A 16,200-nucleotide genomic window follows, 5' to 3' on the forward strand; every position below is an offset into this window, starting at 1 on the left:
TATGAGAGCTTTTGGGTACTTGAGCACTGTGCTGTGGTGCAGTGACAGTATTCACGTCCCCGGCCGCCCCTCCTCCTGATTATTTTCGGTGAGGGGGGTATGGGACTTTGTGGCAGGGGAGTGAGGTTGCAGATAAACTGCAGGGTGTCTCTGTCCTCCTGCAGTCCTGCAGAACATCCACGAGGCGCCTGAGCGGGTCCGTTTGCTCCCTCACTAGTCCAAGCAGCGTTTCAGTCGCCTGCTTGTCTTCCTCACGCCACCTCTCCTCCCGTTCGCTGTGTGAGCGCTGGCACAGAGAGACGGTCTCCCTCCACTGGCTCTGCTGGTCCGCCTCTGCTAGGTAGCAGCCCATACGTTCCTCGAACATCTTGTCCCTTGTCTTTTTCTTTCGCCGCCTAATCTTTGCCAGCCTCTGCGAGGAGGATGCTGTGGCAGGTCTGGAGACAGTGGAAGCTGTGAGATGGGAAACAGGGAGTGAATTCCTTGCAAAGATACATTTTGGCGAACAATTAACTGAGTCTAGGCTGTCTCTGTGAATTCTGGGTTGAGACCCCTGTGCCTGCTGGGGCACAAATCATTTTCGCGGTGGATTCAGGGTAAAAGTCGCCAGTCATTCCTTCCTCCGGGAAAGCAACGGCAGACAATCATTTCAAGCCCGTTTTCCCTGAATTGCCCTGGCATACGCCATAGCGTGGCAACCATTGGACACTGTTTTGCCTTTTGTGTATGTCACCGTATGTGTACTAGATGCCGCTGACAGAGGCGGGCCAGCAGCGCTACACAGCAGCATGCTTTTGCATGACAGCAGAGATGGTTACCAGCCATATTGTACCATCAACCATACCATAAATTGGTAATAAGATGGTAATAAGATGGGCATGGTTACCTGTCCTTTTGCACTGCACCATTTGCTTCTGTCATAAGTGCCCCTGGCCAAGCAGCCAGGGGCGCAAAAGCAAAAACTGGGAATGACTCCCTGAGTCAATCCCTCCTTTTTGGTATCTAAAAATAGAATCAGTCCTGCCTAGATTATGGGCAAGTGTACTAGAGAACCACTGTATCATAGAACCAGAGAGCACAGCTGCTCTGTGTCCGATCCTGCATAAATTATGAGCTGTATGCTATTCACAGGGGGTGCTCCTGCAACAACCACACCTGTTCATTCCGTTCTTACCCCAGCCTTCCTGGGCTACCATACCATTGTCCCCCCACTTGTGTGATGAAGTAATAAAGAATGCAGGAATAAGACACAGTGACTTGTTTGTGAGAAATGACTGGAAGGAAGCCTCCAGCTGCAATGATAGTCCAGGCAGGACATTAAGGAGTGTGGATGAAGGACCCCATCATCCCTCTGCTAGTCCAGGGGCAATTGAATCTTTTATTTACAATGAAGGGTGGGGGCTGATGGAGCTCAGCCCCCTGTTGCAATGATGAGGACGGTTACCAGCCATATTGTACCATCAGCCATCAAAAATTAGGGACAGGCGCTCTTGATCGACCTTACTGATGCTAGTCGGCATGGTTACCAGCCCTTTTGCACTGCCCCATGTGCCAAGAGGCTGATGATGAGGACGGATTTCCATCTTTTTGTACCATCAGCCATCCATAGCGTGGGGGGAGCAAGGATGTTGGTGTTGAGTGCTGCACCATCGCATCTATCTGCAGCATTCAGTAAAGATAGGGTGACATGTAAAAGAGTCAGAGGATTGTTTTCACTTCTGGTGGTGGGTGGGGTGTGTGCGCAAATTGCCGAACTATGCCCTGACCCACCGCAGACACTGTGTTTGACCTTAGAAGCATTTGGAGCTCATCCAAGAATGCAAATACTTTTCGGAGACAGCAGGAACTGTGGGATACCTTGCGTCCTCATTCCCCCCTCCCTCCATGAGCGTCCATTATATTCTTTGGCTTTCCGTTACGCTCGTCACGCAGCTGCGTGCTGAGTCTGTGCTATGCCGTCTGTCCGTAGATTTTTTAAAAATACTTTGGACCAGGCGTAAAATTACAGTAATTACCCTAATTAGATGCAGGAGTCTCCGAGCGAGATCACCCTGAGGAGGGTCACTGAAGGAGATAGAGAGCGCATGCTGCGTGAAAGCTAGCACAAACCAGGGCTGGATGCAGCCGTGCTCGGGGAGGCAGTGCTCCCTGAGTTCCTCATGAAAGCCTTACGCGGAAAACTGTGCTACCACGGAGCACCCAATAAGGCAGCTCTCCCCAGGAACCTCCTGCTGATGCTTTTCGATTAACGCAAGGAGAGCTTTGTGGAGATCTCCAAGGATGATTTCTGTTCTATCCCCAGATCTAGAGAGACCTCCTTTTCACACAGTTAAGATTCCTGTTATATTAAGAATAAAAGTTAACATGGTTACAGCACTTACCGACTGCTCCTTCCCCTGATTCAGGGTCCGGGTTAATGGCCGGGGAGGGTTGTTGGGGGATCTCCGTGACGGTGATGAAGAGATCCTGGCTGTCGGGGAAACCAGCGTTGTAAGCGCTCTCGCCTGCCTCGTCCTCCACAAACCCTTCCTCATCTTCCCCGTCCGCGAACATCACCGAGGAACTGGCCGTCGACACTGTCCCATCGTCAGAGTCCACGGTCACTGGTGGGGCAGTGGTGGCAGGCTCCGTAGTGTCCGTTTGCCGCTTTGATTTTTTGGTAGCCTTGTCTGGGGTCCTTGATTTTCACGCGACGCTGCGTTGCATCCTGCCTGTATCCTCGGTCTCTCATGGCTTTGGAGACCTTCTCGTAGGTCTTCGCATTCCCTGTTTTGGAGCGCAGCTCCAAAAGCACAGACTCCTCGCCCCACACACCGATCAGATCGAAGAGTTCCCAGTCAGTCTATGCTGGGTCCCTCTTTCTATTCACAGATAACATGAACTCCTCTGCTGGAGAGCTCTGCATCGTTGCAGGTGCTGCGGAGCTCGCCCCGATGTCCAGCCAGGACGTCAGATTCAAAGTGCCCAGACAGGAATGAATGAATTCAAATTTTCCCGGGTCATTTCCTCTGTGGCTGGTCAGAGAATCCAAGCTCGGACTGCTGTCCAGAGCGTCAACAGAGTGGTGCACTGTGGGATAGCTCCCGGAGCTACTAAGTTCGATTTGCATCCACACCTAGCCTAATTCGAGCTAGCCATGTCGAATTTAGCGTTACTCCACCTGCCGGGGTGGAGTACCAAATTCGAACTAAAGAGCCCTCTAGTTCGAATTAAATGGCTTCCTGGTGTGGACGGTTGAGCGGTTAGTTCGAATTAACGCTGCTAAATTCGAATTAAAGTCCTAGTGTAGACCAGGCCTTAGTCTGTAACATAGGCAGCTGAGCAGGTGGTATCAAAGTTTGGTCAGGCAACCTCACCCATAGGTTCCATGGAGGCCATTGAGATATAGGATTGGTGGCCAATTGGCACTAGGCCAAGAGGTCCTCTCTCTATTATAGGAACAGTAGCAATACCAAAGATAGCACCAGCACCACCGTCAGTACTGATCCTGAAGATGTGGTCTGTACTGCAGTCCATGTCAGTACTGAAGATAGGAACTCTGCTGATGGTACCGATCAGAAGGCAGACCTCAAATGTCCACTCTGATTTAGGCAGTGACAAAGACAGTGCTAACAACTGGAACATGTCTGCAATCACTCCAGGTGGCGCCATCCATACAGATGAGGATCTGGCAGTTGAATGCTCCTGAATTATTGTGGAATCAGGAACAGAGAGGCAAAGCAACCCTGACGTTACCTAGTATGCTAATGGCATGGAAATATTTGGTGCCTATGTCATTGGTACTGGACTCAACAGTTAGAGTTCTCACCAAGGGTTTGATACTAAAATGCTTGTTTATTCACATTAGCAATCCACATGAGTACAAGAATTGATTGCATGGGGATTACACTTTTGCTGGAGACTTTTGATTTTAAATGGGACTGGACTGCTTCTTTCACAACAGTGGATTGCAGAATCAGATATCAGTTTTTTAAATGTGTGCTCTGAAAGGATTAGAAACGGGCAACAACATTTAGGATTAAGGTACACAGCTTTGTAATTCATTGACAAACACCTGTCCTTTGCCAATATTTTAGACCATTTACAATCAGGCTTCATATCCGGTCACAGCACAGCCCTGCCTGCATTGGGGTGGATGTTCTCCTTTTGGACTTAGAAAGAAAACATCCTCCACACTATTAGCTCCATAGTAATCCTTCAGCACCATCTATGTTTACCTGCTGATGACATGAATATAAGATGTAGCTGGAATAAACAGAGCAGCACTTCTCTGGATCCAAGTTTTTCTGAGAAAGTCAGTGGGCACTTGCTACTCTTCACCATGACCTGTCGTATGTCAAGTTCTCAAGGCTCAACACTTCAGCAACTCTCTCAAACACACACACACACACACACACGACTGTAACACACCACTGACTTCAATGTATCCTGTAATCAACAAGCTGTCAAAAAAATTAAAATCCACAGGAAATTGTTCACAGCAACACGAGACACTTTGCTATTTTGAAGGTTTCTAGTTTTCTGTGGATATCAAGCCAGCCAGTGGTCTTCTATTACCAATTCAGGACTTGCATAGGCTATAAGACAATGGTGATTGGAGAATTGGTGAAACTATGACATCCAATCAAGAGAACAAAAGCTGAGTAACTAACAAGGGAAGAGCTTTTAATCAAACTATTCACAACTCTGATTTTCCTTTTCATCTGTTAACATCTATTTAACTATATTTTTTCCTCCATTATGGCATTTAAGCATCTTCTGAGTCTTCAGACAAGGGGAAAAAAATCTCACAGTATGCATGCTCCAAACCAATGAAGACCACAAGTTGATATACCCGATAATTCTAAGGGCTTGTGTACACTTCCACTTTTATCAGTATAACTTACATCACTCAGGGGTGTGAAAAAAACACCCCTGAGCAACATAAGGTACACTGACTGAAGTGCTGGTATGCAGGGGCGGCTCCAGGCCCCAGCACGCCAAGTGTGTGCTTGAGGCAGCAAGCCACGAGGGTCCGCTGGTCCCACAGCTTCGGTGGACTTCCTGCAGGCACGCGGGAGGTCCGCCGAAGCAGCGGGACCAGCGGACCCTCTGCAGGCAAGCCGCCGAAGGCAGCCTGCCTGCGTGCTTGTATGGACAGCCCTATGGTGGTGGGAGAGCTTCTCCACTGACATAACTACTGTAATTCATGGTAGTAGTTTTATTATGTTGATGGGAGAGTTCTCTCCTGTCAGCAAAGAGTGGCTACACGAGCGATCTTACAGCAGCACAGCTGCATCGGTAGACAGTGTAGACATGGCCTAAGGATAAAAGACAAACCCTTAATCAACAGCCCTAGTTTTAGTTGCTTGTTTTTAAATAGCAGTTTATTTATGCAATTAACTCAAAAAAAAAAAAATTGCAATTAAAAAATGAATTGCTATTAATCACAATTTTTATTACACTGTTAAACAATAGAATACCAATTTAAATTTATTAAATATTTGGATGTTTTTCTATATTTTCGTATATATATATTGTATTCGGTGTTGTAATTGAAATCAAAGTGTATATTATTTTTATTACAAAATATTTGCACTGTAAAAATTAAAAATGAGAAATAGTATTTTTCAATTCATCTCATAAAGGTACTGTAGTGAAACCTCTTTGTCATTGACGTGCAACTTACAAATGTAGATTTGTTATATAACTGCACTCAGAACCAAAACAATGTATTTGAAAATGTAAAAAAAAAAAAATCCACAAATATTTAAATAAATAGTATTCTATTATTAACTACAATTAATCACAAAATTAATCTCTAATTTTTTAATTGCTTGACAGCCCTAACTAAAACCCTGCCTAGCAATAAAGGACTTGACAATATGGGGTCCCACCATCTGACTTTCTGCTCGCCCTCAAACATGGTCACACTATTTAAAAATGAGATAGAGACTAACTTCCAGTACTCCAAACATTGCAACTGCCAGGTATTTGTTGTCTAATATGCCATAAATATGCCATTTTACACAATATGGGTTCCATGTGTTTTGCCTCATGTCATATAGATTTTTCTGATGACATCCCTTTGTTTATTCTAGTCAACTGTATTTATATTATTTCCAACAATATTTTTTCCTTAATTTGTTGCCCTCAGAGAAGTGCAATTATAATATAACAGATAGTAGGTGAGTTGGAATAGGCAAGATGATTCTAACTTCAACCCTATTTCTTTTTTTAGCCTAGTTATATGTTGTTCGAGCTCTACCTATCCCATTTGTATTAAGTAAGTAAATTCACCAAGCAATATTAAAAACTTAACATATTTGAATATCAAGAAGTGTTCATACAGCAAATACCCTCCCCTTCTCCTTTTCTCAACTAGATGTGAAAGCCTGCATGAAGTGTCCTGGGACAACCTGTAAGTTCCTAACCACAATTTTGGCACAACCACAAAGGAGATGGCATTAGATGGAGGCAAAGTTTTACACTTAATCTTGGGTGACAAGGAACAAATCTTTGGTCATTTAGTCAGTGCTATGTGAATATTAATACAGTACAGACATGACAAACAATTTGTGTGGCTTACTGTGAAGTTTCACTGCCTTGGGACAACAACGCATACAGAACTGAGGTTTTAAAATATAACAAAAGTTGATAATGAAATTTCTATCAATTTGTGCCAGGAGTTTGGAAATACCATGAAAACTGTCTCTGGGATCATTTCAGCACTGCCTAGATAAAACCAGGAAGTGCTACCAGAAAAAATATAAAAAAAACCCAACAAAGCGAACAAATTTCTTTGAACCTCCATAAAGGTTTGATTTGGGGGATTGACCAGCCTTTGCAAGTTCAGGATAAAGGTTTTATTGTTATCTAAGTCATCAGTTTGTCCAATAAATTACAGACACCAGGTACAGTGGTACTTGATATTTGAAAGTATTTAGTACCGGGAATACCTCAGATCCAGCAGTCACCCTAATTATTTTAAAATGGTAAATGTTAACATCGTCATGGAAACCACCGTATGTTAAGAAATCAATTTGTCTAGCTAGTAAGTCAGCAATTTAAAACTTAATGCTATATTGAAGGGGAAGTATGATATAAATGGAGACACCATTAAAGTCTCAAGATATTTACATGATTGTTGTAGGCTAGTAAGTAGATAATGTCTACTGAACAGCTAGCTTTTGATATGATTTTATGCATATTTGATTATATAAGATCTAGGCAAATCAGGAGATAGGCTCCATATCTTGTTACCATTCATCTCTACATTTTAGGTTTGTTTTGTAGTTAAAGCACTGAACTGAGACTAAGACAATCTGGGTTCAGTTGCCAGCTGTGCCACAGACCATGTGACCATGGGCAAACCAATCTATCTATAAAATAGGGCTACTCAACCTTCCTTCACAGAAGTGTTATCAAGACAAAATTCATATTGGTGAAGTGTTTCCTACCAATGTTTGTTTTGTGGTCTATATGAAATCAGTTGGTTTCACTCCAGTTCAAATAAAGTCACCACAAATATCATTACTGGTAGTCCAACCTCTTCAATGCTGTGGGCTGGCTGCTAGTTTTGGAGCACCTGAGGGTCACATACAAAAGTACACTTCCAAATTCTAGGATCAGATTTTTATTAAAGTTAGGATTCAGCCACATTAAAAAAACACATTAAAAGCAAATAAGGCATTATGCTTGTCCACTACTTTCAATGAACAAGTCACCATCTTCCAACTTACTTTGAAATGCTCTATTCTTCTCTGCATCAACTTCGCTTCTTACCAGAAGCCATTAAGTTACTTGCTCCCTTGCACTTGAGAGAAACCACTCCATCCTCTCCCTCAGACTGAGTGCTACAGGAGACTGGGATCTACGTGTGGGGATTGAAGGAAGAACGGAGTGCAGGGCTAGTTAGAGCTGTTTCCTGTTAATAAGGATTACCCTACCCTGATAGCTGAGAGATGGTTCTGCAGATTGACAATGGTCACCAGCTACCTCCACACTCTGCTGCTGTAGCAAAATGTTGTGCTGCATATGCCGGAGGAAGACCATCTCTACAACATGGCCTCTTCCATGGTGCATGCATTGAGGACGCTACAAATGGTGTCCTCACAAACACACCATACGTAGAAGGTCATGTTAGGTGGAAGACTTTTTTCTCCACATGTGGACTGGGCAGCATTTCACTCACTGCAATGCTCTGTTCCAGGCAACTGCTGCTGGAGGAGCGGAGGATTCAAGGGCCAGATGGAATCATTCTGCAGGCCAGATTCAGCCAGTTGTACCACTGACAATATTTGTATTGGCTGCCACAGGAGAGAGGCAGTCACTCCAAAAGAGAACTAAGGCACACTGGAAGCGGCATTGCTAGTCTCTATTACAAAACCTTTTGGTGCATTAATAAGTTTGAAAAAAAAGTCTGGTGTTTATCACCTTTTGCAAGCACTAAATTCATTTTTTAAAAATAAGATTATTTCACTGTATAATAAGTAACTACAGTTTAGCACATCATGAGACATACAAAACTGGTGGACAAAATGTGCTGTCAGCATAGAACCTTAATAGAGAAGAACAAAACTGGTCACCACCCACTACAACTCAGCAATATAAGAATAGCAAAAGTGTGGAGAAAATGACTTATTGGTGTTTCCTTTACATACAGTAAAAATGCAGATGTTCCTAAAGTAAATAAACTCTCTACTTGTGATAATACATTTTCCCATTAAATGATGACAAAGAGGAACTTACGAATAAAGCAATCTCTTAGCAAATTGTTGTTAGGCAGAGCTGTGTGTGTCCCTTCAAGATCTTTCCTGGGTACATTTCCTGAAAACAACAGAAATCAATTAATGACTAACCAACTGTATGATAACAAAAAACATGCACACCTGCAACTCACACAGTTTCTGTGAATTGTCCTTCAAAGCATGTTAAGGTTGATGATGCCTTTAGAGTATTGGCCTATGTTGGGGATGGTGCAGATCATCAATGCCCATGAGGGTCTGGGAGCCATGGAGCATGCATAAATAAGCACTGAACATTCTACAGCTTGAAGGGATAGGAACATATCTCTGGTTGATCTTTTTGGTGTGGTTTGGAGCACTATCCAAAGAACCATCCTTGAACTCATGGAGCATGAGAACTGAACCATTATTATTCCTATGTTGATGATATTGATGGGGAAAGGCTCTTTGTAACTACCACTCCACCCACACACTCATTAAGAGGCTGGCTGCAGTCTGAGCAAACGTAAGTTGAAAGCAATAAAAAAAAAAGGCTAATGACAATAGTAATAGCATCTCTAGTGTAGAAGAGCAAGTTACTTAACAGTTGCCTTAATACACTGGATATTTGAGCTAACATTCATCAACCTTTGCGCTGTATGCAACAACAATGGAAATGTTTCACTTTATTAACAGAGTACCACATATGAAAAAGATACTCAGAATCACACGAACTCCACTTACGGTGTTTCAAAAGCTGGAACTCAAATATTCTGAAATATCAAATGCTTGATCATTGATCTGACTACAACAAAGCAACTATATATTGAATGTGTTAGACAACAAACCACGTGCTATATTTTTATTATGCTTTGTACATCCTGTTTTCTCATTGTATATTGCATCAGTTAAAACCGCATGCCTACACAGGGACAAAAATAGAGACTTGAAACAAAGGAACATTAAAACAAGTCTAAATATATGTAGCTATATACAGAAATAGTATTTGGCATCTCAGAAAACCTATTTTCACATGAAAAGCAGCATATTATATATACACGTGTGTACACACACACACTATATATATATTATATATATAGTAATCAAGACTGTAGAAAAGTCAATTTTTGAACTGAGGAAAATCTGTGAATTTTCTTTTAAGTGTTCTGTGAAATTGGTCCATGCTCAAGAAAAGATAAAAGTGAAAGGAGATTAAGTTAACCTCAAATCCCCTTTCTTTGTGTGTTTAGAAAATTGTATTAATCCATCTCATTGTAACTTGGATAGTCTAAGCGGTATACAAGACATACAGGAGTTCAGGTATGAAAGACAAAATTTTAGATTCACAGGATAAAATCCCAATCATGTCAAATAGGTGTTGCCAAGAACTTCAATGAGGCTACAGCTTCACTTATAGGTTTAAAGGCCAGAAGAGACTATTTTGACCATCTAACCTGACTATCACCCAGTAATTCTTACATCAAGCTTACCTTTAGATGATCCTATTCTTGGTATTTACATTAAAAAGGTAGAAAATTGGTGTATAAATTTTTGGCACTTTTGTTAGACCCATAAATAATGTTTCTATAAATACATATTCCTTCATTGTGAAAATTTATAAAAGATTTCAAATGTTTGTTTGCTTAAATATGTTAAATTTCCTTGAAAACTATCCTTCACTCTGGAAATAAACTTGTTGCTCATGGGCCCATATATTAAATCAATCATCTTCAGTATGCTGTTATTAGAAGGAATCAGGCCAGATCCCCAGCTGGTGTAAATTGGCATAGCTCCATGGATATCAGTGGAGTTACGTCAGTTTAAATTAACTGAAGATCTGGCTACCACACAGAAGACATTCCTTGGAATAGGCCCATGGAAAATGTTTATATAGTAATTTTTGAATATCTTAATGAGAAGAGAGGCATGGAGATAGACCCAACCAAAGACAAAATATAAAGAAATCTTTTAGATTAAAAACTATTCTTTTGCCAGTAGAATTCACACATTTTCAAAAAGGGATCAGAATTTGTGAAAGGAACTGACAAGTTTTCACTTAAGTATTCAAATTTTTCACAAACACAGCTACAAAAACACAATGTTAATGTTCCAAATATTTATTTCCCAAAGGAGAAAGTAGAACATTAAAACCTTCTGCAGCCATAACCTCCACAGATCTCAACCACTGAACGTAGTATATTCAACATAGAAATACACACACACACACATCTCATCTCTCATTATAGATATACTATTAGATAGACATTCTGTGTGTATTTTGCCTATAGATACTCACTACTGAAGTGTGGGTTGCATATGTATTATCTTCACTTTCATATTGCTAGACATTATGCAGAAAAAGAGTTGGTTAAGTTTCTACGGAAGTAGTCTTAAGGGATAACTAATTTTCAAAATGATTGGGGTTTTTTTGCTCAATAAAAATGTATTTGTAATGCCACAGAAGAGCTTTTAGCAACAGAGAATGGAGTTTAACTAAAAGGATTTTCCATTCCTTTCAATAGATGTCTAAATCTGCAGCCTTAACAGCTACCGGAAAGATAGTTTACAGATGGGAAAATGTGTCCCTGATTACTCTATGTAAATTGAAGAAAAAAATAGGATGAACTCAGATTCTCAAAAAGTCAGTGATCTTCAAAGAATTAGTTGGCTATTTCCTCTTCCTGCCATCAAAATACAGTAGATTTACCTCAAATTATTAAATTAAAATTATTAAAATTACTGAAGTTAAAAGCAGACAAAGAACTTTATAGCAAAGTGTCACCATTCAAAATTAATCTACTGACATCTCCATCCAAAATGTGCACAGTACGATTCATTGAATTTTGTTGCATTGCTTAGTGATCATGTTTTCCTGTTCTTTCACAGAAAATTACATAACTCTTGTTCAATACCTGTATCTATCTGTTTTACTTAGCCTCAGTCCATCTGCTCTGCAAATGTTCTTGTAAAGCGGTCTCCCATGGCAACACTAAATATCATGCAGTTCCCTGTCTTCCGTTGAAGCACTTTCCTCCTGACTGATCCACTTCAGAATTTCAAGTAGTCTTGTTTCTATAGTAGTTTTTTGTTGTTGTTTTAAACAAAGTCTAGTATGCAACATTGCATTCCATAAAGCCTCAACAACAGTATGGAAAATGGAAGTCCTAGTTGTTAAGGTTTAGCTGTTTTTTTGTTTTTTAATTAAATTGTTTTATTTTAGAAGAGCATTATGAGAGAATCATATGTAAATCCTATAAAGCAGGATTAGCTGGGTTATTTTATAAACTGCAGTTCTATTGGTAGATTTCACTTCATTAAAACACTCAAAATATTAACTATATATGTAGTAACATACATTTGGCAAAACAAAGAGTTATATAGAATAAAAAGTCAGTTAAGCTGTAAATGGCAAGGTCCAGAATTAAAACCTGTAATTATTTCCTAATACAGCACTATTTAAACTGAGTACAGACTGTCCCAGTACTCTGCGTTAATATTCACATTCCTTCCCATTATTGTTCTAGAGGGAAATTCACAATATATACAATATATTGGTGAGATTTTATTTTTGAAAATAGTGAGCCAAAGGTGTGCATGGGTGTATAATCCATGAAACCCCACAGACTTTGTTCTGTTTATGTCAGCCAAAATTTCCAGCACCAACCAGTAATTCTGAGTGCCCCGAATTTCTGGGAGCCTAAACTTTAGAAACCTTGGCCTGACTTTCAGAAGCATTGGGCATATTCAATGCCATCTTAAGTCAATGGGAAGTGCTGAGTACTTCCAGAAAAAAAAATCATTCAAAAGGTGTCTCAAGGTGAGCACCCAAAATTGAAACACCTGAACATCACTGCTTAGTTTTGAATAGATTGACCTAAGTGTTTAATGGGACATTCTCCTACATGATATCGGAGGACCTTCAAGGTGTGGCACACATTATGAGTCAGAGAAGAATTGCCCTGGTAAACTCAAAATAATGAATAATGAGAATATGGGCCAGATTCTCAGATACACCCAATATCTGTTGGGAACAGATGAGGTGAGTGATTGAGAAGGAGCTAGACAGATGTAAGTTCCTCTACTCTGAGTCCAGTTCTATACCAGCCCCAAAAAATAGTTTGGAGCAGCCTGAGGGCTACTTTAAAATACCCCAGCTGTTTTTCAGGGCTGATACATGAGCTGAGAATAGCTGGAGCACAGTAGTACTCTACCCAGATCTCCTCCCACCCCCCATCATGTTCCATGTATTTATTACCTCCTCCCTTCCCCCCACCCAGTCTCTGGCAATCACCAGTGGAAGAGATCTGCAGGCTTCCAGAGTGGCAAGAGTGTGCTGGATCAAAGTAAGAAATCTGATCCTGTAACTCAGAGTAAATAAGGTATAAAAACAGATACACAATAAAGGTTTATATTCATACTACTCCATATCCTTAATATTTTAGAATTGAGCTAGTTTCTGTATACATACTTTCAAAATATGCTCTTGAGCTGATAAGGATATTTGTCTGTTACCTTTATAATAGGTACTATAACTTTTAGCACTTAATTTGTAAAATAGTTTCATAACCACATATTTACATGCATATTTTAGTCAAATGTTTCAACCAAAAAAATAAACAAAGGGTTATGAAAATGCATTGAAACCTGTAATTAAGTATCTCTAACAATTTGTAACTACTCCCTAAACAATTTGAGGGGTATTACATTTTCAATTGCAAATTAATTACAGTATTACCTATTTTCTAGATATCGTCAAGTATTAATTTTAGCACTGTGCTTATTTTAACAGTAACAAGGGACTTCACTTTAATGCCAAAATATATTCAAATCAAAATATTAACTGAATAAAATTCCAAAAGCAATGGTTTGAACTGAAAATGGAAAATAAGTTCTTAAAGAACTAAAATGTTTTTTTTCTTTCTTTGTCTCAGTCAAAGACTAAAATTCTCAAGTTATTATAAGCCATTCAGGGAATGGCTAAGCAACCAGTACTGTATTCATTTATCCTTTTGTCCTTTTAAGCTTTCAGGCTGCTGTGTAGCCATAGTAACTCAGTCTTTTCGCTCTGAAATCCATTAGCTGGTTTCAATACTACCATAAAAATCAAAGCCACAGATTAAAAAAAATTTTTTAAAATGGTAAAGATTCCTGGAGAAAAACATTTCTTTATCTATCTTCTTACTGCTTCTTTTGTAAGCAACAGCAACCAGAAGGGCACCAAAAGGGAAATCAAGACTAAATTTAAAAGCCTGGTTTTCACTAGGCAAGGCAGAACAGAAGTTTTGAAAAACTGGTCTATACTACACATCGAGGTAATACAAACCGGTGGGCAGCACTTTTCATAAAGTTAATCTGTATTTGAATATGGTACATATCGAAGCTCAACCCTGATCAATGTGTAACTCTGACTTTAATTTATGGGAATTCTACATATGGAAGGACTGCTGGATTGAGTCCTATTAGAAGAAAGCAGGAAGGCAGGCACTAGTATTCTGCATCCTTATGCAAGGGACTTAGTTGAGTGTTTGTGTTGTCAAAGCACATGAGCCCTACATGAATGCGTGCCACAATTATTTCTGACTTATACTAACTGGCAGACGTATACTTCTCCAATAAGGTAATGGAGAAGTTGAACATCTGTCTGGAGAACAGGTAACTGGGTCTGAGATGGAGATGGCCTCTGCAATTGCCCAGCTTGGAGAGAAAGTTTAGACCAGGGGTCAGCAACCTTTCAGAAGTGGTGTGCTGAGTCTTCATTTATTCACTCTAATTTAAGGTTTCACGTGCCAGTAATACATTTTAATGTTTTAGAAGGTCTCTTCCTATAAATCTATAATATATAACTAAACTATTGTTGTATGTAAAGTAAATAAGGTTTTTAAAATGTTTAAGAAGCTTAATTTAAAATTAAATTAAAATGCAGAGCCCCCCGGACTGGTGGCCAGGACCCGGGTAGTGTGAGTGCCACTGAAAATCAGCTCGCGTGCTGCCTTTGGCGCACGTGCCATAGGTTGCCTACCCCTGGTTTAGACTGAAGTTTATATTGTGTTATTTCAATTGCCAATAAAACCAGACCCCTGGCCAGGAATAAGTTTGGACTTTATATAATGAGCATGTGTATTTGTGGTGTTCAGAGCAGGGTTGAAACTCCACACTGCTTACAAACTTGTTTTAGAAAAAGGATATCATTCTCTCAGTTCCCATAGAGAGATTTAGTGTTACCTATTCATCACAAGATATTTCTTTGCCATACCAACTGCACATATCAGGCCAAACTAAAAGAAGGTTCAAACTCCCTCTTAAATCATTTACAGTTACATTAGACAGAATCAGAGCATCTAACTACCACATTTACATGCACAAATGCCATCTGCTCACCCAGATTCTGCATTCTATCAATGCAAAAATTGGAATTAAAACACCGTAGGTACAAATTTTTGAAAATGTAACCCGTACAATGAAAAAATAATTTAAATTGCAGAAATCTTTAGTACATTATAATACAGTTTCATATTGACAAATTTTAAACCGTTTCTCATTTTTTGTTCAGTTTGAAATTTTTAAGATTAATACTAAAAATATAGACTTTTATATAATGTTAAGTAGAAGGACGACAAAGTTTGTTTGCTTAGATGGGATTATGATGTTATTTCTACTCTCAACACTAATTTAAGGGTGTGCTTATTCTGGTTTACTATACTGAATAATATGAATATTCATTCTGAACAGCTCTTTACTGTATGCATAGCCAGGTCTGTAGCTTTGCAGCATTCTTTATTGACTACATATTGGAAACAAAATGGAACTGATTTTTTTTTAAACTAATCACCTCCAGAAATGTGAATCCCCAAAAATCCCCACTGTCATATATAATTTGTACATGTGCGCAAGCACACACTAACCTATGAATCACCTTAAGTATACAGAGCATATGATATTGAAAACGGGGTGGCGGGGACGTCTCCAGTAACCTACATGCATTACTTTATTTTTGAATTTAGTTGCCATAATATTCTGCCTTGGATGCTGAACCTGTGCTAAAGGATGGTGCAAAGGAGATGAATTGTGGCTGGAACCTTCACCCCACCCAGCAGGAATTTTAGCCAAAATTCCTCCTGTGGTGCCTATGCCAGAGTGATAGCTTCAACAACCTTGGAGAGATGCAGCATGCTCTCCTCTCTGAGCCAGGCCACAGGACCACCCGGGGGGCGGGGGTGCAAGTGGGGCAATTTGCCCCAGACCCCGGGCCCCGTGAGCCCTGGCCTGGCGGCGGTCCGGGTCTTCGGTGGCATTTTGGCAGCGGGGGGCCCTTCAGTGCTGCGGAAGATGCAGAGCAACCCTGAAGGCCCCCCTCCCGCTGCCAAAATGCTGCCAAAGACCCGGACCGCCGCCTGGGGAGTACAAGCGCCGCAGCTCTCCCACTTTGCCCGAGGCCCCCTGAATCCTCTGGGCCGCCCTGCCAGGCCAGGTCCACTAGCTGCTGTGGATGGGATTG

At 40.5% G+C, this 16,200-nt stretch overlaps 1 protein-coding gene across 14 annotated transcripts in view; it reads right to left on the reverse strand.

The window, feature by feature from the left end:
• Positions 1–16,200, reverse strand: part of MARCHF1 (membrane associated ring-CH-type finger 1) — a 471,750-nt gene that overhangs the window by 315,725 nt on the left and 139,825 nt on the right. For 10 of the 14 annotated variants that reach the window (XM_039539330.1, XM_039539327.1, XM_039539333.1 and 7 more), the window contains 2 exons: positions 8,731–8,808; positions 7,722–7,852 (listed from right to left, as the gene is read on the reverse strand). In XM_039539330.1, coding sequence (XP_039395264.1) covers positions 7,722–7,748 — 27 coding nt within the window. In that variant the 5' untranslated portion in view covers positions 7,749–7,852; positions 8,731–8,808. The remainder of the gene's footprint in view (positions 1–7,721; positions 7,853–8,730; positions 8,809–16,200) is intronic. The other 4 variants (XM_039539334.1, XM_039539341.1, XM_039539338.1 and 1 more) reach the window with 1 other exon arrangement.

This window comes from Mauremys reevesii, linkage group 5, assembly GCF_016161935.1.
Source record: "Mauremys reevesii isolate NIE-2019 linkage group 5, ASM1616193v1, whole genome shotgun sequence".
Classification (NCBI taxonomy): Eukaryota; Metazoa; Chordata; order Testudines; family Geoemydidae; genus Mauremys; species Mauremys reevesii.